Raw genomic sequence first — 24,164 nt, 5'->3', positions numbered from 1 at the left:
CACCTCGCTGTCCCTCCCGGCCAGTGTTAGGAAAGTGGACTCGGTGTGGAAGGCCAACACCGCCACCCCAACCCGGATTGACGATTGGAGGAGCTGTCTATCCCGTTAAGAGACAGAAAGATTTTCCTTCCGTAAAATGGTCTGCTACTGTAGAAAGGCAAAGTGGAGATGAGGTTGAAAATAAAAAAGGTGAAAGCTTTTCTGAATGGTGTGCTCTGTGCCTAACTCCAGTTATATTTATCACTCAGTCAAGGTCAAGGTACCCTTCATGGTCTGTGCAGTTCCATTAATTATATATTACCCTACCACCATGGGGAAACCTCCCCTGAGAACTTTCTTTCCCACATCACTTCAGAACCTTCAGACATTTGTACAGTCCTCCCATAAAGGGACGTGCTGGGAGAGGCACCTACGGCCTGAAAGGGACTTTTGCTAGAGGGAGAGAAGAATAAAGGTGGACAGGTGATGTCACCTTGATGTGTCACATTTCAGGGAGCCATAAAGGGTTTATGGCTCTGTCCAGAGGAGGCCCTGCCTACCCTACCACCATGCTGAGTAATATTAGTGGACACCCTGGCAGGGCAGCGATGAAGCTTTACTACCTGGTCATGTGCTCCTGGAACCGTCTGGCTCCTTCCCTGCTCCACTCTGCTCTGCGGGGGTGGGGGTGAGAGTGGGACAGAGCCCATCTTGCTTCTGTGCTAAGCCAAGCAAGTGTCAGGGGCCCCTTCCCAGCCCCACGCAGCAAACACGTGTAGCAGCACTTCTGTGATGGGCCAGATGCGGTGGCGGGAGAGAAGCAAAGGGTTTAATTTAAAATGATGGAATGGTGGGAAGAATGAAAGAGGAGGCTATTAGTGCTCGACTTTGAAAGAAGGCAGGGGAACAATTACTTTAAAAGGTTTTAATTGGTCCTGTTCTGAAGAACTCACTCCTCCTGTGCTAAAACCCCAGGCCAGCTCAGACCTGCCATTCTGGATTGCCCAAGCGCCTCCCTGTTTTTCCCCTTTTAATACCAGCTCTCAGAGTGAAGCCCTCTATTGCCCTCCCCGAGTGCCTTCTCCTTTTTCATGTGTGTTTGTGTGTATATGTGTGTGTGTGTGTGTGTGTGTGTGTGTGTGTGTGTGTGTGTGTGTGTATCCAGCTGGCTACCTATCTTTACATAGCAGTTTTCCAGGCTGGCAGTTCAGAGGCCTTTCAGGAGGAGGACCTCTCTAATTTATTCTAGCTCTGCAGTCTGACTCACTTGGGATGGGTCTACATCACAGTCTAAGTCAAGTGAGTGAGGAAAGTGGCTTCAAGCAAACTGAAAACCATCTGGGAGAAGAGACAGTAGGCATACAGGGTAAGCAGGTACTCAAACCAAAGCAACAAACCAAACTCAGGGGAACCCCCCCCCCGCCCCAACAAGACATCAAACTAGATTTGAAGTTGTTTGCAAATAGCTGGTTTGTGCATAATAAGGCTGGGTTATTTCCCACAATGAAGACTGCTTGCATCTTGAGGGGAAAAATGCGTCCGCCAATGTGCTCTTTGCACAAATGGCTGATTCTAAGGCTGGGGCAGGAAATACTCCAGATAAGTCCAGAGCATCTTGTAGCGCCGGAAAGCAGGGAAGTGCTCAGCGCTCAAAAGGATGGGGCATGCCAAAGGAGCCAAGCTGAAAGGGCTCCTGATGGCCAAGGCTGGAACAATTTGAGCAAAAGAATATACAACATCATATCGGCTTTTAATCCAAAGTGTAAAATAAATATCTGTGAGCAAATCCATAGTGATACAAGGAATGACTGATTGAAGAAGTAAACAAACAAAAAAATGGGGCAGAAGAGTCAAATCTCCCACATAGATAACTCCAAATGATTTACATAGGTTTTCTCCCCTTGAAGAAGTGGAGCTTAATCCCCTTGAGTGTGGGCTGCACCTAGTGACTTGCTTCCAAGAGGTACAGTATGGAAAGGGTGCAGAAAGCTGGCAAACACGACCTCAGCCAGGTGAGCAAGGTCAACATCATGAATAGTAATATCATGCTGACAGCATGTACTCCTAATTTGATGTGGTGAGAATGGCATTTCACCTCTGTAGTCTTCCTCCCCCAAACCCAGAACCAGGAGAAAGACAACCAGCAAACCCAGCTGAGGGGCATTCTACAAAATACCTGACCAATGCTCCTTAAAACTGTCAAGGTCATCAAAAACAAGGAAAATCTGAGAAATTGTCACAGCCCAGAAGAGACTAGGGAGACATAAGCGTTAAGTGTTACACGGTATCCTGGATGGATCCTAGAAGAAAAAAAAAAAAAAGAACGTTAGGGGAAAACTAGTGGAATCAGAAGAAAGTATGGATGAGTTCATAGTAATACACCAATACTGGTTTAGGGTTGTGACAAATGGTACTGTAGTAATGTAAGATGTTAACAGTAGGGGAAATTGAGTGCAGGATATATGGGAGCCTTCTGCACTGTCTTTGCAACTTCTCCATAAATGTAAAACTATTCTAAAAAAAAAAAAGTTTTTTTTTTTTTTTTAAGCTAGTCTGGCTTGGGTCTTAGAATCACAGGATTTAGGTGTTCTAAGAAAGGGACAGGGCTAACAAAGAAGCCCCAGGGACCCTGAGAGAGATTGCTGAAACTCATTTGATCAGGCAGAGTAAAATACTTTGGTTTTAAATCGCTTCATGGTCCATGTAGAATGAATTTAAAGCAGCTTGCAGGTTGCCCAAATCAAAAACAATGCCATCCTCGAATTCCTCTACATGTATACTTGAAATTTTAGTTGCTTAAAAAGAAAGTATATTAAAAAATGTGGTGATCCCTTTTTTATAAAGTTCAAAAGCAGGCAAAAGTAATCCCAGGTGTGAGGATTCAGAAAAGTGGTTAGTTGCCCCTGTTGTGGGGTGACTGGGAGGGAACTGGGGAGGGAGTTTCTTGGTCCCAGTGACATTCTGGTTTTTGACCTGAGAGCTGGTTTAATGGGTGTACTGAGTTTGTGAAAATTCATCAAGCTATGTGCCTATGATCCATACACTTTTCTATACGTGAGTTATATGTGAAGGAAAAGTTTATAAATCATTAAAATAAGTTGATTTCAAGCACTAAACTTTAATATCAGATTTGCCTAAGGCAGATGCAGTGGTCCATCCCAGAGCCCTGGTGTCTGGATCCCTGCTATCCAGGGCTTTCCTGTTGGACTGCTCTATGGAGCAGTAAGAACCCTTGAACCAGGGGCTGGGGGCTGGGCACAAGTACGTCTGCGGGAGGGCACTGCAAGGGAGGGCAGCATCAGCACCAAACTGGGTGACCTTGACCAAACTTTACTCATCAGTTTGCCTGCTGTTAAAGAGGATCTCTAACTACTGTGTCGATAGATCAGCCAAAAGTGTCGCCCTGTCATTATGTTAGACTAGTCTTGGTCTGTTAGCTTCCTCAGATTCCACTGTGTGCTTAGACCCCTGGAAGCTTTGTGCCTGGAAAATAGGAGTGTGGCAGAAGTGCTGGTGACTGTAGCTCTGTCTCAAGGTGGCAAAGGGGAGAGAGGCTGGACCTGAGCTGGAAGGACAGAGTCTGCCCAGGACTCTGTCTCAAACTCTGACCTCAAAGGATCATTCAGAGAACGGATGTGCAGTTCAGCAAAGAGGTCCTTGAGCCCCACAGGGAGAGAACGACTTGTCCAAGGTCACTTGGCTAATGGGCTCCCTGAAGGTTCCTAGCTCAGTAGTGTCCGCTCACAGTCTGGACTAAACAGGCTGCCACTGTGACCATGGATTTTGTTTTCTTAATTCAAATTTGTATCCATAACTTATTAAATAAAATACAGAAAACATAGAAAAGCGAAAAGCATAACGCAAGCAGAACTCACTTGTCACCCAGCATTTAAAAAATGCAACTGTCTGAAAGTTTTTACACTGTCACCTATTGTGACATTACATTTTTGGTAGGTTTTTGTTTTTTTTTAATGGAGGTACTGGGGATTGAACCCAGGACCTTGTGCATGCTAAGCATGCGCTCTACCACCGAGCTATACCCACCCCTCCCCATTTCTGTACATTTTTAACATTTAATTTGTGTAGCTAAGTTGAGCAGAAGAATGGGAACTCTTCAGTTGCCGGTTGGGAGTTAAATGGGTCTTCAGAGAGAAGAGGAGTGGGGGGCTGCCTTATGCCCAGGAAGTCCCATGGAGGCCTTTGGAGGGGTTTCTCTGGAAGAATTATGCCATCGAACATCAAAATCATTAACTAGTGCTTAGAGAACTGGCTTCAGACTAAAGCTGATTTTTTTCCCCCACTTCTTTTGGTTTGGTTCTAGAGTGTTGTAGGTTCATCTGCAGTTGTAAGAAATACTATGGAGACATCCTGTACATATACCCTTCATCCAGTCTCCCTCAGCGATAACATCTTGCGCTAAGACTGTCTTTTTATGTAATCTGACTTTAGGAAATTTAGTAGAAGATCATCTAGCTAAATCTTCCTCTTTTAGTGATAAGAAAACTGAGGTCTGGGGTGGTCAGGTGACTTTCCCAGGCTCACACCTGGGATTGGCAGGATCTGGACCTTCTCTCTCTGGGTCTCTGTGGCTCCGTCTATGTAGGGTTTCATTTTCTGTTCCCCAGGATACCTTGGGTTAAGTTGGTTGGGCAGGTAGGGGTAGACTCCCTCTTGTTCCCCCCACCCCACCCCCAACCAGTAAGCAACAAAGACTTACTTCTCACTAGAGTTCCATATCTATTGTGGATTGGCTGGGGCTCTGCTCAGCGTGGGCTCCACTGGGGGTGGTTCCACGTCTGTGCGTGCACACACAGTCACCAAAGGCAGGAAAAGGGGAACTCGGTGAATGCACCTGGCTCTTCCACTCACATTTCATTGTCAAGTCATGTGGGGGCAGGGAAGTGTTTTTCTATCTTTTGCCTGTAAATGGAACCAGAAATGTTTGTTGAGGGGCACTGAGGAACACCCCAATAACCCTCAGTCCATCAGGTGAGACAGGAGCTGATGACAAGCTTCTTTCTTTGCATGATTAGAGTGCTTGTTTTCAGATTTCATCTTCTCCATTGTTGTGCTGCCTTCTCCTTTGGCAGGCTCCCAGAGCTGGCAGGCATCAGTCAGTGGGTCCTACAGCCTTATCTCCCCAGGGAGGGAAGGAATCTGGAGAGGCATGCCTGCATCCCCAAGCCAACAAGCTCTGGAAACTCCTCTTGGAAAAGCTAATATAATCTGAGGCTGTGTTAAGAGGGAGATGATAGTTCTGGTATATTACGGTGCTAATTGGAGTACTTCATTCATTCATTCATTCATTCACTCAACATTCATACGTAGGACATTCCAGTCCCAAAATGCTGTGATCTGGGTACCAACTTTCAACAAAGAATGCTGGAATTGAGGATTCCCAGAGCAAGGTGAATGTTATGGTGAGGAATCTGGCAATCCTGTTCAGGGACAATAGCCTGAGAGAACAGGGCATATTTCTAGGAGAGGAGGTGAAGGAAGATGTAGTAGAAATCTTCAAGAAGAGCTGGTGGATTACATTTGTTACATGGCTGCTGATGGTTAAGAGTTGGATCAATGGATAGAAGTTATAAGCAGCCAGTTCAGTTTGGGGTCAGCCTTCTAACTAGAAAGTCCACCAAGGGAAGAACAGGTTTCCTTGAGAACAGGGAATTCACAGTCCCTGAAAAGCTTCAAAGAGACTGGATGATCTAATGTTCTTCCCAATCCCGAGTCTGTATTTCCTGAGGAAAGAGACTTTCCAGCATCTCTTATTTCAGGATCTAAAATTTCATCTCTAACTACCAGTGAAGTCACATACCTCCCAGTATAGAAGGTCTTTTTCATATATGGGTTAATTTAAATAATAGTGACATTGATGATTTTTATTTTACAGCTAACACTTACAGCAATACGTGTCAGGAACTTTCCTAAGTGTTTTACATGCACTAATAAAATTATTAATTTATTTCATTCTCAGAACAATCCTTCAATGAAGGTGCCATTATTATCCTCCCCATTTTACAGATGTGAATACTGAGGCACATTGCTAGTAAGGGGCATGGCCAAGAAATTAACAAAATGGTAAATAAACACATAATATAGAAAATGATCAAAGCCATAAGTTGGCTCTTTGAAAAAAAAAATATTTAAACCAACTTCTGACCTCTCCATTCAGTTGCATGGGTCTCTATTTATGCATGAGTCAGTAAAAAATGATTTTAATTACTAAAGCTTTATAGTGTCTGTGGGCTACTTCCTATCATTCTTCTTTTTCAAATTTTACCTAGTATTTGCCTTTCATTTGAACTTTAGTCTTAATCAGCCTGGCCATCCCTTGCTTAAATCCTTTGCACACCCCTTGCTTAAATCCTATGGCATTTCTATTGGGATCAAGCTAAATTGTACATTGGAAGGAGGGTATAGCTCAGTGGTAGAGGGTGTACTTAGCATGCACAAGGTCCTGGGTTCAATCCCCAGTACCTCCATTAAAATAAATAAATAAGTAAATAAACCTAATCACCCCCAAAAACCCAAAACAAAAAGAAAAATAAGCAACAACAAGGTACACTGTACATTAATTTGAGAAGGATTGACAACTTTATAATAACAGTGAGTCTTCCTATATAAGAACAGGATATTTCTTTAAAAAAAAATTGTATTATTTTATTTTGGCAGAGGGGGAGGTAAATTAGGTTTATATATTTTTGACGGATGTACTGGGTATCGAACCCAGGCCCTTGTGCATGCTAAGCATGCACTCTACCACTTGAGCTATACCCTCCCCTCAGGATGTGTCTTTTCATTTATTCAAGTCTTTTTTAGTGTTTGAAAAATGTCTTTATTTAGATCATGCATTATTTTTAGAATGCTTTCCCTAAGTATTTTATTTTTTTGGTTGCCATTGAAAGTGGGAGCTTTGGGGGAGGGTATAGCTCAGTGGTAGAGTGCATGTTTAGCATACACAAGGTCCTAGGTTCAATCCCCAGTGCCTCCTCTAAAAATAAATAAATAAATAAACATAATTACCTCCCCCCTAAAAAAAATTAAAAAAAAAAAGAAAATGGGAGCTATGCTTCAATGATATTTTGTCTTTTCGGTTGGTCAGCTTCTAATCCTTCTATTTAACATTGTGATGAAGATTGTGTTTTGGACATTTTAGCTAAACCCATATGAATCATGCTTCTCAACCACATCCTCTTCAAACACGAATACACAACTGACCTAATGTTTCTTTCATACTTCTGACATATAATCTTTAGGCAACTGCTTTATATATCCCAAAAGTTTCAACAAAACTGCTACAGATGCCCCAAAGCAGTATAAAGTATTTTGGGCCACAGTTACCTAGTCACAAATATTTATCACAAGTGTCTCCATTGTGCTGTGGGTTGTCTGCAGACAGACAGTGTACATTCCAGATCTGATGCATCCTCAGGAAAGCTTATTGGATGGCACACTCCCTGTGCCAACCCCATCATGAGCATGCCCAGATCCAGCAGGGATCTAAAGACACACCTGCAAGCTCTGTAGTCCTTTTAATATTGATTTACCATTTTTCTGATAGAAACGTAATTAATAACATACTCATCATAGAACATTAGGAAACATGAAGAACATACAAATGCATCTATAATCCCTACCACTTAGAGAAAACCAATGGTTTGTTTCCTTATGACCTTTTCCCCTCATGCATATATGGGTGTGCATATTCCAAAGTTGAGATCACTCTGGGCAGAAGGTTTTGAATCCTGTTCCTCATGAGTGTGCTGCCGTGTCGGTATATATTCTTCAAAAGCAGGCTTTTTATTGGTGGCATGGTGTTTCCTAACACAGATATTTTATTCATTTCTATTCACTCATTCTAGTATTATTTTGCTCTTGGGTTGTTTCCAGTTTTTCCCTATGAAGACTAAAGTCAACAGCCTTACATAAAATCTTTGCCTTATTCTCTGATTATGTCCTTTGAATACATTCCTAGATGGATTATTGAATCAGAAATGAGACATTTTTTAAAACTTGTGGTAAAATATATGTAACATAAAATTTACCATTTAAACCATTTTCAAGTGTACAGCTTAGTGGCATTGATTACATTCACATTGTTGTGCAACCATCACCACCATCCACCTCCTGAACTTATTGCACCTTGCAAAATTGAAACTCCAACCCATTAAACACTAACTCCCCATTACCTCTTCCCCAGCCCCCGGCAACCACCCTTCTACTTTCTGTCTCTATGAATTTGACTCCTCTAGGTACTTCCTATAAGGGGAATCAAACAGTATTTGACTTTTTGTGACTGGTTTATTTCACTTAGCATGTCCTCGAGATTCATCCATGTTGTAGCATGTGTCAGAATTTCCTTCCTTTTTAAGGTTAAATAATATTCCACACATATACCACATTTTGTTTATCCATAGGAACATTTTTAAGGCTCTTGATCAAAATGTCTATTGCTGTCCAGAGAGATCACACCAATTTACACCAAGGATGTATGAAATTAAAATTCTGAAGTTTATGCACTTAACACTGTAGAATAATTCATGGTCTAATTTATTTGTATCATACCTACATAGAGTTTTCCACATTTGCAGATATATAGCACCAAGTTATTGTGAAGGGACCCTCAAAGGACTGCCTTCCTTCCTAGTTAGTGTGTATGTGTGTGTGATACACATAAACGTACATCTAGCTGAAGATGAATGTATTTAGTATTTAAGTAAAGGGGATTGCCCATAGTTTGGATCAGAGCCTTGGAATCTAAACTCATGCCACATGGTGTTTGTCAGATTTTGACCTCCCAGGGTCCCATTCTTTTAAATCTCATTCAATTTTTGTGCCTACCAAGAAATGCACCAAAGATTTTATTTGGGACGAAACATCTGGCATTCGTATGGCATATTAAACTTCCCCAAGGGCGTCACTTACGTGATCTCACCTGGTTTCTACAACATCCCCAGCCCCAGGAGGCAGGCACAGTGATACTGTCCATCACATTGGTGCGGACACAGGTCCAGAGAAGTGAAACTCCCTCCTGGAGCTTGCATACCCAGCTTGAGATGGCCGGCCTCAAGCTCCTATCTCCCGACCCCTGTGGACTGCCTCTGTCCTCTCACTGACTCCCAGCTCACTTGCGCTGTTGCTCAAGTGTGCTGTTCCTCTACTTGGCATATCAACGTTCCTGGGTTGTCCAGGAATGTACTTTCTTGGAGAGGAAAGGGAATAGAAATTTTAGCCACACATAACACACTCTGCTTGCCAGGCACCTAATAGGGACACTCAATAAATATTAATTAAAGAATGTGGCCACATTGGCTTTCATGCTGGCCAGATCCTTTAAAGTGTCAACAATATTCCATGAGGGATGGAGTGTGGGGCTGGAAGGCTGTTTGGAGGCAGAGAAGACAGAGAAGTTCTGGAGTAATGGAGTGTATTTTCTTGGAAGATGAAAGCACCCCCTGGGGGCCCCTGTTCATCACCTGGAGAGAAGGAGGAAGGGAACTCACATTTGTTGAAAGCCTTCTGGAATTTGTATTTTCCAGGTTAGGTGGGATTTACTCTGCTCCTCTTCTATGTCTAGGGCTGTCTCAAGCCAGTGGGGGATGCTGGGAGGCAGCTGGCTGGGGCTAAGGATGAGTGTGATTTGCGGGGTGTGGAGGGGGATAGGTGAGAAATGCAGTGGGTGTGCCCCTCAGGCATCCTGAGGGATACAGGTGTTCTGTTAGGTGTCTCTGGCTTGGCAGAGAACCAGCAGAAATCTGTTTTAAGCTGTTCTGGGCATACAGATGAGTATTGGAGCTTTTCCCCTGGTCTGGGCCCATGATGGCTCCCAGAGTTGGTGTTCCCTGAAGCCCACGGTCATGGGGGAGGGGAAAGCTGGGCTGGGAATGAAGTAACCTGGGTCGGGAGCCACTTGGAGGGAGGCTGATGTGCCAAGAGAAGGCCTCCTTCCTCAGGCCTCAGGGAGGACCACAAGGTGGGGTGGGGGTCTCTAACTGCACCTGGCACCTGTGACCGCCCAGTCTTTGCTCAGGATCTGTTAGATGCAAAATCACATACAAGGAACACGGGGCTACTCTGGAAAGACCAGATCCCAGCTCCTGGTTTAGGACCCTGGGCCTTTTTTTTTTTTAATTGAAGTACAGTCAGTTTACAATGTTGTGTCAATTTCTGGTGTACAGCACAATGCTTCAGTCATACATATACATACATACATTCTTTTTCATATTTTTTTCATTATAGGTTACTACAAGATATTGAATATAGTTCCCTGTGCTGTACAGTAGAAACATGTTGTTTTGTCTATTTTATATATGATAGTTAGTATCTGTAAAACTTGAACTCCCAATTTAACCGTTCCCACCCTCTTTCCCCTCTTGTAACCCCCTTGTTTTCTATGTCTGTGAGTCTGTTTCTGTTTTGCAAGCAAGTTCATTTGTGTCATTTTTTTAGATTCCATATATAAGTGATGTCATGTGATATTTGTCTTTCTGTGGCTTACTTCACTTAGAATGACGATCTCCAGGTAGGACCCTGGAGCTTTCATAAGTGAACTTTACCTGCTTTCTTAGGCCTTTTAGGTTGTTTTCCTTTTGTTTTTTCAAAAGTAAGATTTGTGAGTTTGTGCATTTTTAAACAAGTGATCAATTTCAGGTTATTCTGGTGTCAGAGAGTTTCCTCACCATCTTCAATATCATCTTGCACTTAACATGCTCCTATTATTCAAGGAGAAAAAGAGAAATGGGATGAGCTACGTGTGTGTGTGTGTGTGTGTGTGTATTGCCATGAAATAATAACAAATTTGCTATACAATTGCATTCAGCAGTGATTCCACAAATGCAGGGTTTACTGGTCATCCCATATGTATAAGTGGACACTGTTAGGGCTTGGATACCACAGAATTATTCTATGTTGGGTTCAGAAATGCCTGATGGGGAATTCTTATATCACCATCCTGTAGCTCCATCTCTACAGTATTCTTTGACATACATCATTTCATTTAACCTTGAGACAGCTCTGCATTGGTAAGTATTATTATCCCCATTTATCCATGGGGAAACCAAGGTCTTAGGTGACACAGCCAATGGGGACAGCACTGATGCTTGAACACAGAACTTCTGGCTCCAGTGTTGGGGTGATTTGTGCTTCCCCTGATACCCAAGGTAACGGTCTCTGTTATCTTGGGCTTGCCAGCACATTCACCTAACAAGCATGAACACCTTGGGTCTCTGTGTGCTCTAGCCCCCCTCCCAGCCTCCAGTCCCCCACCCCCGCACCCCCCCTCCAGCCCCGGTAGCTCTCTTCTCCGTAATTCCCATCACTCTCCCCAACCTGTCACCATCCCAGCCACGCTGGCCTCCCAGCTGTTCCTCTTACTTGCCAGCGCACTGTTCTCAGGGTTAGGTCTGTCTCCTTTTCCTGGAAGGCTCTTTCCTGATCTTTGCTCCTCCCCAGACAGGGGTTCCCTGATCACAGATCTGAAGTGGCCGTAGTCAGCCCACACCAACCCTAGCCCCTCACTCTACTTCAGGTTTTCCAAAGCTCCTGTGACTGTGTGAGATCATATTTTTTAATTTTTTTTTTTTTTTTTTTTTTTTTTTTACTTAGTTCTTCTCTGTCTCCCCCTAGAATGCAGACTCCCCACGGGAAAGACCATGTGCCTGAGAGATGCTCGGCCCACAGTTCGGATGCAGGAGAGCTGAGGCACGGTCCCTTCTAGCTCTGAGCATATTTTAATGCAGTTTTCCTTGTCTTCTCCTATGGGTCTGCCAGACTGGAGCAATGCTAAATAGTATCATATTCTACAGACCTTGAAACCCTTCAAAATAAATGTTTATGGAGAGAGGTGGGATCAAGACTGCGCTAAGCACCTCCTTCCCCGCAAAAGTGGACCCCTTCACACTTCCTCATTGCTTGTCATAATTACCAACAAAGTTCTTTCTAGGACATAGGAAAGAACTAGAAACACTTTTTAGTGTGTTCTCACTTACCCCTCTCTCATTCTAAGAAAAGGGTTTCCCAGGCTTTTTGGTTTTAAATTCTGATGCTGGCCTTACTCTTTGACAGTCCCAACTGGTCCTAGTAAAACCCACACAAAGTCCCAGACTCTAGAGTGAGTGGCTTCCTTCTTCATTACCCTGTCACTTGGACACATTTCCCCATAAAAATTCATTTCCTAGGTTTGGAAGGTTAGGCAAAATTAGCTTACAGGGTGGCTCCTGCCTCTGAATCCATGATAATCATCATAATTAGCATCTGTATACCAGCGCGTTTACATAGCACTTGTGCTGGCGGTGTGGCCGGCGAGCCCGCGCCTCGTCCCAGCAACCCCGTGGTGAGGGCTTTGTTCCTTGAGCCTCATACCGGGTCTGGCACACACAAGACATTAATTCAGTGTTTGTTGTTTGAGGAAGGCAGACAGACTACGGAAACAGATTTACTGAAGCCCTGCAGGTAGCAATGGTAGAAAAGGATATTTAATCCTAAAACTGGGCTGAGGGTCCCGTCTGCTCCCCTAGGTCCTTATAGTGGAGATGCCTTGGCCATCGCTCATGGGGCCGGGTTTCTTTGGTGGGTCCCGGAATGTGCCAGGGGCAGTGTGGGTGGTCACCTATGACTCTATTACAGACAAAACATCACCCCTTCTGCAGGCTGCCCAGTTCTGATTCATCATTAACAGGATGTCTCGTCGCTAAGATGCTAAACAGCACTTACTAGGCAGAATTCAGTACCAAATTCATCCGTTAGTGACTTTTGGTAGGGGTATGGGAAAGATAAAAATAGGGGGAAATATCAGAAAACCGTGAAGGTGAATTTGGTAGTCCAATATGACCAGGAGCTTGGAGTTCATTGGCTTGTGTCTTGAGGTTCAAATGAAGACCCTGTCTGCAGTGTGGACAGTGAGGAATAACAGCAGGGCTCATCGGGGTGCCTCTGAGTTAGGCACAACATTTATTTCCTCGTTTTACTGTCTTTAAAATCAATTTCTTTTTAGTGCCCATGGGAATCAGCCAAGCCGTGTGTCCCTCTGTCTACACTGCAATGGTGAATCGTAATTTTTCATTGTTGACATTTGGGCTATTATCTAAGCACCCCCATTACTGAGCCATCACAGGTCAGCTTCACGCTGGAGGCTCTGCCCTTCCACTTGTCTTGAAACTAGCATCGTCTCCTGACAAGAACCAGTTTGCCACCAGTGAGGCCTAACTGTTGATTTGAGGAGTGGAAATCATGGCGGTTTCCTCAGTTACTTGGGGAGAAACTTTTCTAAACCACAGAAAGCGCTGTGCCTGCAATTTCTTTCTACAGAGAAGACTTCGTCCTGAGGGAGATGATCTCCCCGAACACCGGCTGCAGGGGCCTAACCTCCATCCCCGACCCCCTTGAGGCTTAGGAGTGTTTACAAAGTTATAGACTCACAGTGACAGGCTGGGCTTGGGTTTTAAAGACTGAGCTGAAGTTGACGGGAAACTAGCAATTGTTTCTTCCTAGAGTGTTTTCCTTTTGCATAGGATTGCTTCCCTCCTGAGCACATCTACCTGGCTGTCAACTCAGCCAATCTCATCCCCAGTGTTTCTTTCCTTGGGAAATTTTCTGAGACTCCTCCCAGACAGACTCCCCCCTGATTTTCTGTTCTCCCAAGCAAGCCCCTCCATTCTTGCTGGCTCTGTCCTTGCTCCTTTCCCGAGGGCTGGCTGTTTTCATAGCTCCAACCCTCTCAGAGATGGTGTGCTTCTTGAGGGCAGAGGCTGTTTAACACAACTTTCTATCCTGTAGAGGTTGTGCCTGGGACCTGGCGCCACCTCTTGAATCAATGCTGGCTGAATGGATTAAGAGTCACATGAACACATTTCTGTTCCAAAAAGCACAACTGTCATTTTCTCAGATGGGGCAGGCTCCTTCCTGTGTCTCAGTCGTTGAGACATTGGTGTAGACAAGGCTGTCCTCCCCAGGTTAGGACTTGCACCTGACTGATATCTAGAATGACGTTTGATTAGGACTGGCGTGTTTCCTCACTGACTCTTGCCAGGGTCATGACAAGGCAGCCTCCACCCTTGCCGTCTGGGATGACACATTGGCCTCCGTTGTCATCAACCTTCCTGTAGTAACTGCCCCACAGAGAGAGAAGCTGTCTGTAGCCTGGCTTCCACATGAGACCTCGCGAAGCACGTCCTTTTCTACAAGGACATCAGAACAGTAAATTTCAGGAAATGAGAAAAGTAGGCAGGGATTAAAAAAAAAAAAACTTTAAATCTGTACATTTTTGAATAAGTAACATTCACATGGTGCAAAGCTCAAAAGGTACAAAAACTTACATACAGTAAAGTTTCCCTCCCAGCCTTTTCTTCAGCCATCCAGTGTCCCTCCATGGAGGAAACTGCATCTCTATGGCTATATGTTTGAAAGTCTCTATTGTCCTCAATCTTCACTTTTTCCCAGAAGTTTCTCTTGTCTCTTTCGTAAGAACATTCATTTCATCCTGCCCCTCCCCTTCGAGCCCCCAGTACCTAGTTGAACTCCCTGGCCAGCTACCTGGCAAATGTTATAGATCAGTTGACAGCGTGACTGCAATACAAGAATATGTGATGAGTCAAAGCTTATAGCATCCTTATTTGATTGTGAATTAGATGCATTTCATTCACTTATGTCCTCCTTCTAAGATAAGCCAAGAAGTGCTGATTGTCACATCAGCCTCACTCATGCCGTCTTCCTTTCATGAACCATCACTTCCATTTGTATTGCTGCCAGCTCTGGATGGTTGAGGGCTCACTCACACATTTTTCAGGGGACAGTTGTGCAAGAAATGTCGATATTTTCCAACACTTTTTTGGCCTCTTCAGTCGTTTCTTCTTTGGGCTTCTGCAAGGAAAAATCCTCATCCCTGCCTCATCCCTGCGCTGGGACCCCCTGCCAACACACGCACATGCGCTTTGGGGCTTCTCTCTGCCCTCTTCCAGGAACCATTGGAAATGAGAAAATTACTGAGAGGAAGAATCCTGTCTTCCTTGGACTGGAGTTTCTTGGTTTTTTTTTCAACTTTTAATTTTATAATTTTAGCTTTTGCTTAGAGTTGCTTGTAGTTGTGGAGAGTTTTGCAGGTTCTCTATTTCATCTTCTTCTTTCTCTTTCAAGTCAATTTTCCCCCTGGAAGCCATGAACCCTTCACCTGCTTCTCCTCCATTTCTGGTGCACTCTGATGCCCGCCTTCCTCATGTGCCCTGGGGCCCTGACTGCTCAAGACCAGGGGCCTTGGAGCGGTTTCCCTCCAGCTTCCTCTCTCCTCTGGATGCGCAGCCAGCAGTTGGTCAAATGGCAGCCCCCGCAGTCATTCGGGTGCCAGGGGCCAGTGATTAAGTAGCCAGGTCTTTAGCTGACTCCATCCTTGTTTGTCATAACTCTGCTGCAAGTTATTTTGGTCTCTGTGACTTGTGGCTGCACCATGATTAGGGTTTGATTACTATCACCAAAGTGACTAAAAGATGAAAATAGAAGCCACAACAGGAAATAAACAACTGCAAATGAGATATTTTATTCCATATTCCCTGCCAGCAAATGATTAGAATCAAACTCATTCACAATAGTTTGGTGAACTTCTAAACTTTTTTTTTTAAGGATCAGAATAGTTTGAAATGGGGTGCTTGTCGGTTTCATTTGTGCCTGTGGAAAGGAAAGGAACTCCCTTTCTAGGCACACGAGCCAGCCAGGAGTTCCTCTACCGTCCAGCTTCTTTCTTGGAAAGGAAAGGAATAAGAATGTAATGGGGTGGGGCTGGCTCTCAGAAAGGCTTGGGATGTTAGCTGGTTCAGGGGATGCCAGGGAGCTATAAAGCAGCACCAACCAATGTAGCTACTTGCCCAGCAACCCACCCATTGTCTACTTAGGGCAGTAAAATGGAGGAGGAAAGCCGTGTAGGGAGAGCAAGACAGGGGTGACGCCTGAATTAAAACACCCACAATTACACTATATGGGAACATATCTTTGCAAGTATATGCATGTTCCACCCAGACAAGTTGTGACGTCAGATTCAACTCCTGAAACATCCACTAAACCTACCTGCCCTGTGTGTGCCCTGGCCTCTCATCCCAGAGTGTTAGCACCATTGGCCAGATGGCCAGATTTCCCAGAGTCTTTATATCCTCCATGTAGCCAAGAAGCTTAATTAGAAATATGCCTTTTGTTTTCACTGTTTATTTAAAAGTCCTTCCTGTCACTTTGCAGCCTGGCCTAGCCTCTCTAGAAAAGTGAGTATCTTCTAGTGAGGTCCAGAGCAGAGAGAGGGAATGGGACCCCGAGAAGGCAGGAAACTCATCTAGAAAGCTTTTTAAACCCTGCCAAGTGCTCTTCTAATGTGAGGCTTACCACCAGTGCAAGTTATTTAACCAGTGAGTGGCAGAGCCCAGCCAGGAACCAGGTTTTCTTTTAGTTAGGTATTCTTTCTAACCTTTTCTGAGGTGAGTGTATTATACATTTTCCAAATGCCTCAAAAATCCCATTTCTGCCTTTTTTGTCTTCCCCTGCCTGTGAAGATAGGATCACCCAAATCCATTTTCTCCTGTGCTTTCTCTCCTGCTGCCTTTGCAGGTTGCTTGTTTGGAAAGTTTATCACACACACACACACACACACACACACACACACACACACAGTTTATTACACACACACACACACACACACACAGTTTATTACACACACACACACACAGGTTTCAGTGCCCATTTCAATAAGCAATTTTTTTGCTAAAAAATTATGACCTTACACAATTGCAGTCTATGTGGCTTACAAAGTAAATCTTTAGAATGCCAGCTGCTGCCCTGTCCCAGACGTTTCTGCACTGCCTGGCATCCCTGAGTCTTCTCTGTCAGTGAGCTTCAGAGCCCCCTTGCTTAGGGAAGATCATTGATAGATCACGACTTTCTCTCATATTTATACCTCCAGAGGTGCTCTTGGTGAGTTTGAGGGGAATGGTTCAAAGGCCTACCCAACTCTATTGATTCCTAAATATTTATTAAGCATCCATGGCATGCAGACACGTTTTAAGTTGCTGGAGGGGAAGGGGCTGAGCGGTAAAGTGGAAATTCTTCTGTACCTTTTCCTTTTAAATGAAAATAATTTAGCTGGGAAAATGAAAACAGTTCACTACACCTTTTCTAAAGATTCGTTAAAATTCTCAATGAGTTTCATTGTCGTCCAGATCTCACAATTCTAAATGACTTTTTTAAAAAAATCTAATTTCAATGAGTAAGATGTGAGGTTAGACCACCATGCCAACTAGTGGCCTAGTCAATACTGATACGTATATATTTAAATCATTACATTTCTGAGTACCAATAGCTTTCACGAAGTAAATGCAATCTGGTCCTTCGCCCTACCAATGCCTTACACATTTTCATTCAGTAATCTGCCAGCTGGGTCTATGCTTCGCTAAAAGCTGGGGTAAGGGGATAAACTCTCTGACTCTAAGCACCTTGAAAGCTACCGGGCCGAAGAGGGCGCAGAAACAGGCCCCGCATGCATATGCATGCCCTAGGCAGGTCTGCTCGGAAGGTAACCTTCCCGCGCCGGGGGGCGGGGTGGCGGAGGTCTTCCGGGCTCCGGAGGAAACCTGCCAGCGGCGGGCGGGCGCGCCCCCCACCCTCCCGCCTGGATGCTGCCCCTTGCAACTCGTCAGCCAGCCAAATGCATTCCAGAGCTTTGCACAAGACACACTTCTCCAGGCAGTCCTAGAAACCCGAGCCCGGAGCGGGAGAGGGCGGGAGGGAGCGCGCGGCCGCCGCTGAGGTCACATTCGCGCCGCCTCCCCGCCCTCGGCGGCCCGGCTGTTCCCTCCAGCGCACACTTCCCAGGGCCTCGGTCCAGTCTGGTGTAAATGTCTTTTAAACGGAGACAGCGCTCTCCTCCCCCTTCCCTCCCGCGCGGCCAGGGGATCCGCCGCCAAGGCCTTCAAAACAAAACGAATGAATGAAGCGTTAGGACGAGCGCGCGCGGGACAGCTATGGCTGGATCTAAATCCGGCCACCGACCCGCTCGTTCGGCTCCAAAACTCGCCGGCGAGACCCGCTCGGTGCTCTAGGGTCTTCCCACTTCTCCTCTGTTTAGGGCAGGTCTCTGTCGATAGCGGGAGCTTCTTTGCTCCCCACCTTTATTCGCTCCCCCCATTGGTGCCCCCTCTGCAGACCGGGAAGGGGGTGGCGGTGGCGGGGGGGCGGGGGGAGAAATAGCTTTTAGAAACCCGATCTGTTGTTTGCGAAACACAATCGCTTTTTTTTTTTAAAGCGACAGGGTGTCTAGACGGCCACGTGACGAGGCCGGAGCCGGGCGCGCCACTGCGCAGTGGAACCAGCAAAGCAGAGGGCCGGGGGGGGGGGGGGGCGGGAGGAGGGGAGGAGGCGGCGGCGGCGGCGGCTGGGGGCGGGGGAGGGAAGGGGGAGAAAGGGGGAGGGAAGGGGGAGAAAGGGGGAGGGAAGGGGGCGGGGGCGGGAGGCCTTGCGGGAGGCGGCGAGTCCCGGGCACACTCGCTCGCCCGCTCGGCGCACGGAGGAGCCTGTCCCCGAGCCGCGCCAGCCGAGCCAGCCGGGCGCCGTGCTCGGTCCGCTCGCCGCGCCGGAGAGAGCTGCCCGAGACAGAGCCAGCCAGCCGGCGCCGAGCAGCCGAGCGCCCGGCCCAGGAGCCCCTGAGTGCGGCTTGGCGAGCTCTCGGCGGCGGCAGAAGGACCCGAGCGCCAGGAGAGGGCGAACGGGGGACAAGGAGGCTCCCGGGCGCGACGAGGAGTCTCGAAGGAGAAGGCGGCGTGAGGGACACCGGGGCCTCCTGCCGCCGCAGCCGAGTCGGGGCGAGCAGTCCGTACAAGGAGCCCCGGCAGCCAGCCGCGGCCAGGGGAGGGGGCGCCGGCGGCCCTCGCACTAGCGAGCAGCTTGCGCCCAAGAGGGCGAGAGCGCGCGACCCGCCAGGGGCCCTCCGCGGCTGCCGCGCCGCCCTCCCCCGCGCTGTCAGCCCCGCGGGGCGCAGTCGCCGCCGCAGCATCTTCTGCCCCCGCGCCCCCGCCAGCCCCGAGGAAGTCCCCGCTGAGGACCGGGGCCCCCGGGAGCGCAGGAGGGAAGACCAGAGACTCCCCTAAATCACCCAGATGCGAAGGATTGAAGCAGCCTAGCCAAAGCTCTCTGTGGATTAAAAAAATATACGATTTTTTTTTTTTGGCAGAAGAAAAGGAGAGGAAGACCAGCGGGGCTCTGCAAGGAAAAAAGGGGGATGTAACTCGTGGATACATTTTTTCCACCCCTCAAATGTCTTGTTCTACTTTGTAAACATTTTCTTGTTTTAAACCCCAGCTCCAGCCGGTCGCCCCCAGACCTCCGGGGTGCGAGGAGGTGGTGGTTTTCATTTTGGGCTTTGCATATTTGGTTCTTAGATTTTGAGAGAGCCTCCTTATTTCGCCAGACATCTCATGTGGGGTGAAGTCCACTCGGCCCCCTCCCCCGAGTCTTCGTGTGCACGGAATTCAAGGAGATCCGGTTACTAAGGATATAGAGGAAAAAAATAAATCGCGTGCCTGCTTTTTTTTTTTTTTAATTGCCTGCTTCTCCCCACCCCCGAATTAAGTTGCTTAGCAAGGGGGAAAGAGGCTTTTTCCTCCCTCCAGCAGCCCAGCCGAACGCCTTTCGTTTTTGTCCCCGCGGATCTTCCATGTAGGAAGCCGAGGCTGGCGAGCCCGACACTCGGGAGCCGCTGCGGGGGGGCCTCTTTTTGGGGAGGCGCCGACCCGGGTAGGCTTCGCCGCCCCCAGGGAAGCGGCGGCCGCGTTCCTCCGGGGTGCGCCGGGGCCCGAGAGCCGCGCACGGCGCGGGCCGCGCGGGGTGGGGCAGCCGGAGCGCAGGCCCCCGAGCCCCGGCGGGCGCCCCCGGGCCCCCGCGCGCGCCCCGGCCTCCGGGAGACTGGCGCATGCCACGGAGCGCCCCTCGGGCCGCCGCCGCTCCTGCCCGGGCCCCTGCTGCTGCTGTTGTCGCCTGCGCCTGCTGCCACAACTCGGCGCCCGACTTCTTCATGGTGTGCGGAGGTCATGTTCGCTCCTTAGCCGGCAAACGACTTTTCTCCTCGCCTCCTCGCCCCGCATGTTCAGGACCAAACGATCTGCGCTCGTCCGGCGTCTCTGGAGGAGCCGTGCGCCCGGCGGCGAGGACGAGGAGGAGGGCGCGGGGGGAGGCGGAGGAGGCGAGCTGCGGGGAGAAGGGGCGACGGACGGCCGGGCGCATGGGGCCGGTGGCGGCGGTGCAGGCAGGGCTGGCTGCTGCCTGGGCAAGGCAGTGCGAGGTGCCAAAGGTCACCACCATCCCCACCCCCCAGCCGCGGGCGCCGGCGCGGCCGGGGGCGCCGAGGCGGATCTGAAGGCGCTCACGCACTCGGTGCTCAAGAAACTGAAGGAACGGCAGCTGGAGCTGCTGCTCCAGGCCGTGGAGTCCCGCGGCGGTACGCGCACCGCGTGCCTCTTGCTGCCCGGCCGCCTGGACTGCAGGCTGGGCCTGGGGGCGCCCGCCGGCTCGCAGCCCGCGCAGCCGCCCTCGTCCTACTCGCTCCCCCTCCTGCTGTGCAAAGTGTTCAGGTGGCCGGATCTCAGGCATTCCTCGGAAGTCAAGAGGCTGTGTTGCTGTGAATCTTACGGGAAGATCAACCCCGAGCTGGTGTGCTGCAACCCCCATCACCTTAGCCGACTCTGCGAACTAGGTAAGAAGTTGTTCTGCGCCCACCCTCCCCTCCTCCTAGAGCTCAGGTGCTGGAAGAAAAGCCCCCTTGGGCAGTGTGTTTGTGCAGCCACCTCGCTAGAGGGTAGTGCACATCCCCTCGTGGGAGGAGACTTGGGGGCCAAAGGTAGAGAAAGAGACTAGGGGAAACTAGAAGGGCATTCCCTGGGGGGTTCCCTTCCAGTTTTTGCTGATGTTGCCCCCCCGAGGGGGACTGTGGGCACTGCTCATGCACACAGTCTACAGACTTGGGGTTAAAAATTAGAAGCCCTCATTTCCGGATCAACCAAGGGGTGCAGAGAACTGGGGGTCACGCCTCCCCCTCACCCGGAAAGGCGTTGAGGTGTGTGGCCGAGTTGGATTCGGTCCAAGCCCGCCAAGGAAGACTGGAAGAAGCAGTTGTAAAGGCTGGAAAGTCTGCTCCTTCGGTAAATAAGGAGAGTCGCGTCGGGCACTAGTGGCCAGGATACTGCTCTGGCCGGCGCAGCTTAGGGTTTGGGGACAAAGAGTTAGGATGGGAGGCTGAGGTGAATATCTGCTCTCAACTCTGCCAGCCCAGGGTGGAAGAGAACAAGTAGTCAGGAAAAGTTGGTGTCCCCTACTTTTCCATTTTCTCCAGCCCAGGAAAGCAGTTACTGACTGTAGGATGGTCTGATCCCAGCGCCTCCGTGACGATGCTGCCCCTTACCGCGCTGGGGCCTGGGCTTCTCAGCTGAGACCCCAGCCTCCTCTTTATCCTCCCAGCCTCCTCCATTACTTCCCTTTTCTCTACATCTTTGTGCGGAGGCGGGGTGCACCTGGGGCGCCCACAAACCTAAGTTCACCAGCGCACTTTTGGGGTGCACCTCTCGGCTGGGCTGGGAAAGGGGAGCTCCGTGTTCCCCGTGCGGATGCGGAGCGGAGCAGCGGTGGCAGAGGTGAATTGCACCCGAGGGACGCGTCAGGGCGGATTGGGAGGTGGTAGGGGGAGTGCGGTCGGAAGTTCTGGGACGGGGAGGGGGCTTCGTCGCCCCCCACCCTGTGAACTGTGAAGTGCGCGGCCCCGGCCGAGCCGGTGGTTTCCAGCCGGGCCGGCTGAGCGCGGCGGCGGCGGCCGCAGACGTGGAGGAGCGGAGCGCCGAGGCTGGCGCCAGGCGGCCTCTTTTGTTTATCTGACAGCTAAATATCAAGGCAATCACCGCCTCGCGGCCCTGCCTCCAACCCCCACAGCTAAGACAAACAGTTGGGCTAAAAGAATGCCTCTGTTATCATAAGTTTCTATCTCTCTTTCTTTTGGCTCGTCCTTTATTTTCTCTTTCTTTTTTAATTCCAGAGTCTCCCCCTCCTCCTTACTCCAGATACCCGATGGATTTTCTCAAACCAACTGGTGAGTAGATGATTTTAAAAATATCCTTCCTATCTTAAGTTAGAAATGGAGTGTCTAAAACGCGGATTTTTGTATCTAGACAGCGGCTTGGGGAGACACTTGCCCCGAGGTGGTTACAGGTTTCCTCTGTTGGAAGTTTGGTGGATTTTTTTCCTGTTTTTGTTGTGACTGAAGCTGAGATATGTGTGTGTGTATGTATATATGTGTATATGTATACATATATATATATTTTTTTACAAAGGTGTTTCCTAGATATGCTTTACATCTTGTTCCTTTTTTCATGTGTTTGCACTCTGTAACCCAAGTTGGCTCAGCTTTAACACGTGGAATTTGATCCACGCAGAAGTGTCTTGGGAGCCAAATAGGACAGGTTGATGGGAAGCTTCGGGGATTTCGTGAGTGCCAGAAGAATCAGTGGGAAGAATGGATCAACTGGATAGAAGGAAAGATAGTTTTTACAAGCTGTAGAGAAGACCTTGTTTTGGAGTAAGAAGATTAGAAAATTTGATACGTTAGGGCAACAGCCCCCGCCCGGTTTTCTCAGAATTCCTAGCGGGGTCTATGAAAGTGTTTAGCTTAGCTCTGCCTGCCCTTTGCTTTGTCACCGGATGGCATGGGGCCAGGGCAGAAGCCCCACTTGAGACTGGCACCAGCCCTGTTGTGGTTGTCTGCCTTCAACTTCTGGCTGGCAGTGCAGGGGCCAACAGTGCCAGGGAAAGAGAGTCCGCAAAACTGGGACTTGAGGGTGACCACTGGGATGGTCCCCTGTGTCCTGGAGCCCCTTCTTACAGTGGGAGGTTCCTTTGCTTGAAAGTATGGATTGTGATTTTGGTCTGTACTGGTCCCTGAAAAATGCAACATTTTTATTATTTTTTCCAAGTTTCTTGGAGAAGGAAAAGTGAACGGTTGGGCCCCATTTTGCTCTTGGAATTCTACAGGTCCTTCCGCCTCATGAGCTTGGGCTGTTGGGCTTTTCCCCCCACTAATTAAGTTTTGCTGGGGCGTTGTCGTAAATTAAATACTTTAATGAATGGTGTAACCCAAGCCCATGCTCTCCAGCCAGCCCTCCCCGACTCCACGCTCCCTCAAGTCGAAAGGCGTTGCTGCTTGCCTGGTGCCGGTCTAATAAGTGGCCTGCAAAGCATGGGATATTTTGCTTTCGATTTGCAAAACACCAGATAAATAGTCATTAATGAGGCGATAACCAGCTCTGTATTTGTAACCAATGTTAACTGAAATTAACAAGCTCTGTTTTCTCAAAGAATGTAACTCGACTTGGTTTTTGGCTTCAAGACTCAAGAATTCTTTTAAGAGCTTAGTTCTCCAAGGGACTCTCTCTGTCCTGTTTTTGTTTTTCGTTCCATAGTCTTCAAATTTGGTGGTTTTTCCTTAAAAGAGAGAGAAAGATAGAGTCCAGTCACCTTGGCCCCAGGGGCAAAGACGATTAGGTGGAGATGTTTCGAGAAACTTCCTAAAACCATAGGAAAGAAGGACCACATTCTCTTGGGTTTTCTGCAGAGATAGCAGGACAAATCTGTTCCCTGGATTCAAGCAGCCAACCTCTCAGGCCAGGACCTCATTTTCAGTGAGTGGAGTGATATATTTATTCATTAGCAAGTGTTGACATTAGGTAGCAAAATGTGTGTAAACAGAGAAGCCACAAAGACAGGAATGTGCCATTTTCAAGGGGGAGAAAAGTTCTCCAGATCAGCCAATAGGAAGTGATTAACCTGCCAATCGGAAACTGAAACAGCTGGTTATTCACCCAAAATATTTTGTGTAAAATAAAAAAACCAAGACAAGTCAAAAAACCCCAAAACCCCCAAATAAAAAAAAAGAATGAAAAACACCACCCTTGTGTAAGTATGCAAGGGTGTTAACAGGCGAAGCCCCCTCAGTAGGAATCTCCGGACACATTGGAGGGCAGCCAGGGCTGGGGCTGGTTTTGTTGGCTGCTGTGGCCAGGAGCGTTGAGGTCAGACACACAGATGAGATGCTGCCTCAGGTTTTTATCCTCGCCTTGTACAGGGGAGACCATTTGGCTGGGGAATTTAGATCAGCCACTTAGATTCTTCAGTTTCTAAGCCTT

At 48.1% G+C, this 24,164-nt stretch overlaps 1 protein-coding gene across 2 annotated transcripts in view; it reads left to right on the top strand.

Annotated features, from left to right (window-relative positions):
- The first annotated feature begins 19,886 nt into the window (after positions 1-19,886).
- Positions 19,887-24,164, top strand: part of SMAD7 (SMAD family member 7) — a 28,782-nt gene continuing 24,504 nt past the window's right edge. The window contains exons 1-2 of one of the 2 annotated variants that reach the window (XM_064480326.1): positions 19,887-20,692; positions 22,022-22,075. In XM_064480326.1, coding sequence (XP_064336396.1) covers positions 20,083-20,692; positions 22,022-22,075 — 664 coding nt within the window. In that variant the 5' untranslated portion in view covers positions 19,887-20,082. The remainder of the gene's footprint in view (positions 20,693-22,021; positions 22,076-24,164) is intronic. The other variant, XM_031441943.2, reaches the window with a different exon arrangement.

Source organism: Camelus dromedarius, chromosome 28 (assembly GCF_036321535.1).
Source record: "Camelus dromedarius isolate mCamDro1 chromosome 28, mCamDro1.pat, whole genome shotgun sequence".
NCBI lineage: Eukaryota > Metazoa > Chordata > Mammalia > Artiodactyla > Camelidae > Camelus > Camelus dromedarius.
The sequence above is the reverse complement of the archived record's forward strand: the minus strand, read 5'-3'. Positions and strand labels throughout refer to the sequence as shown.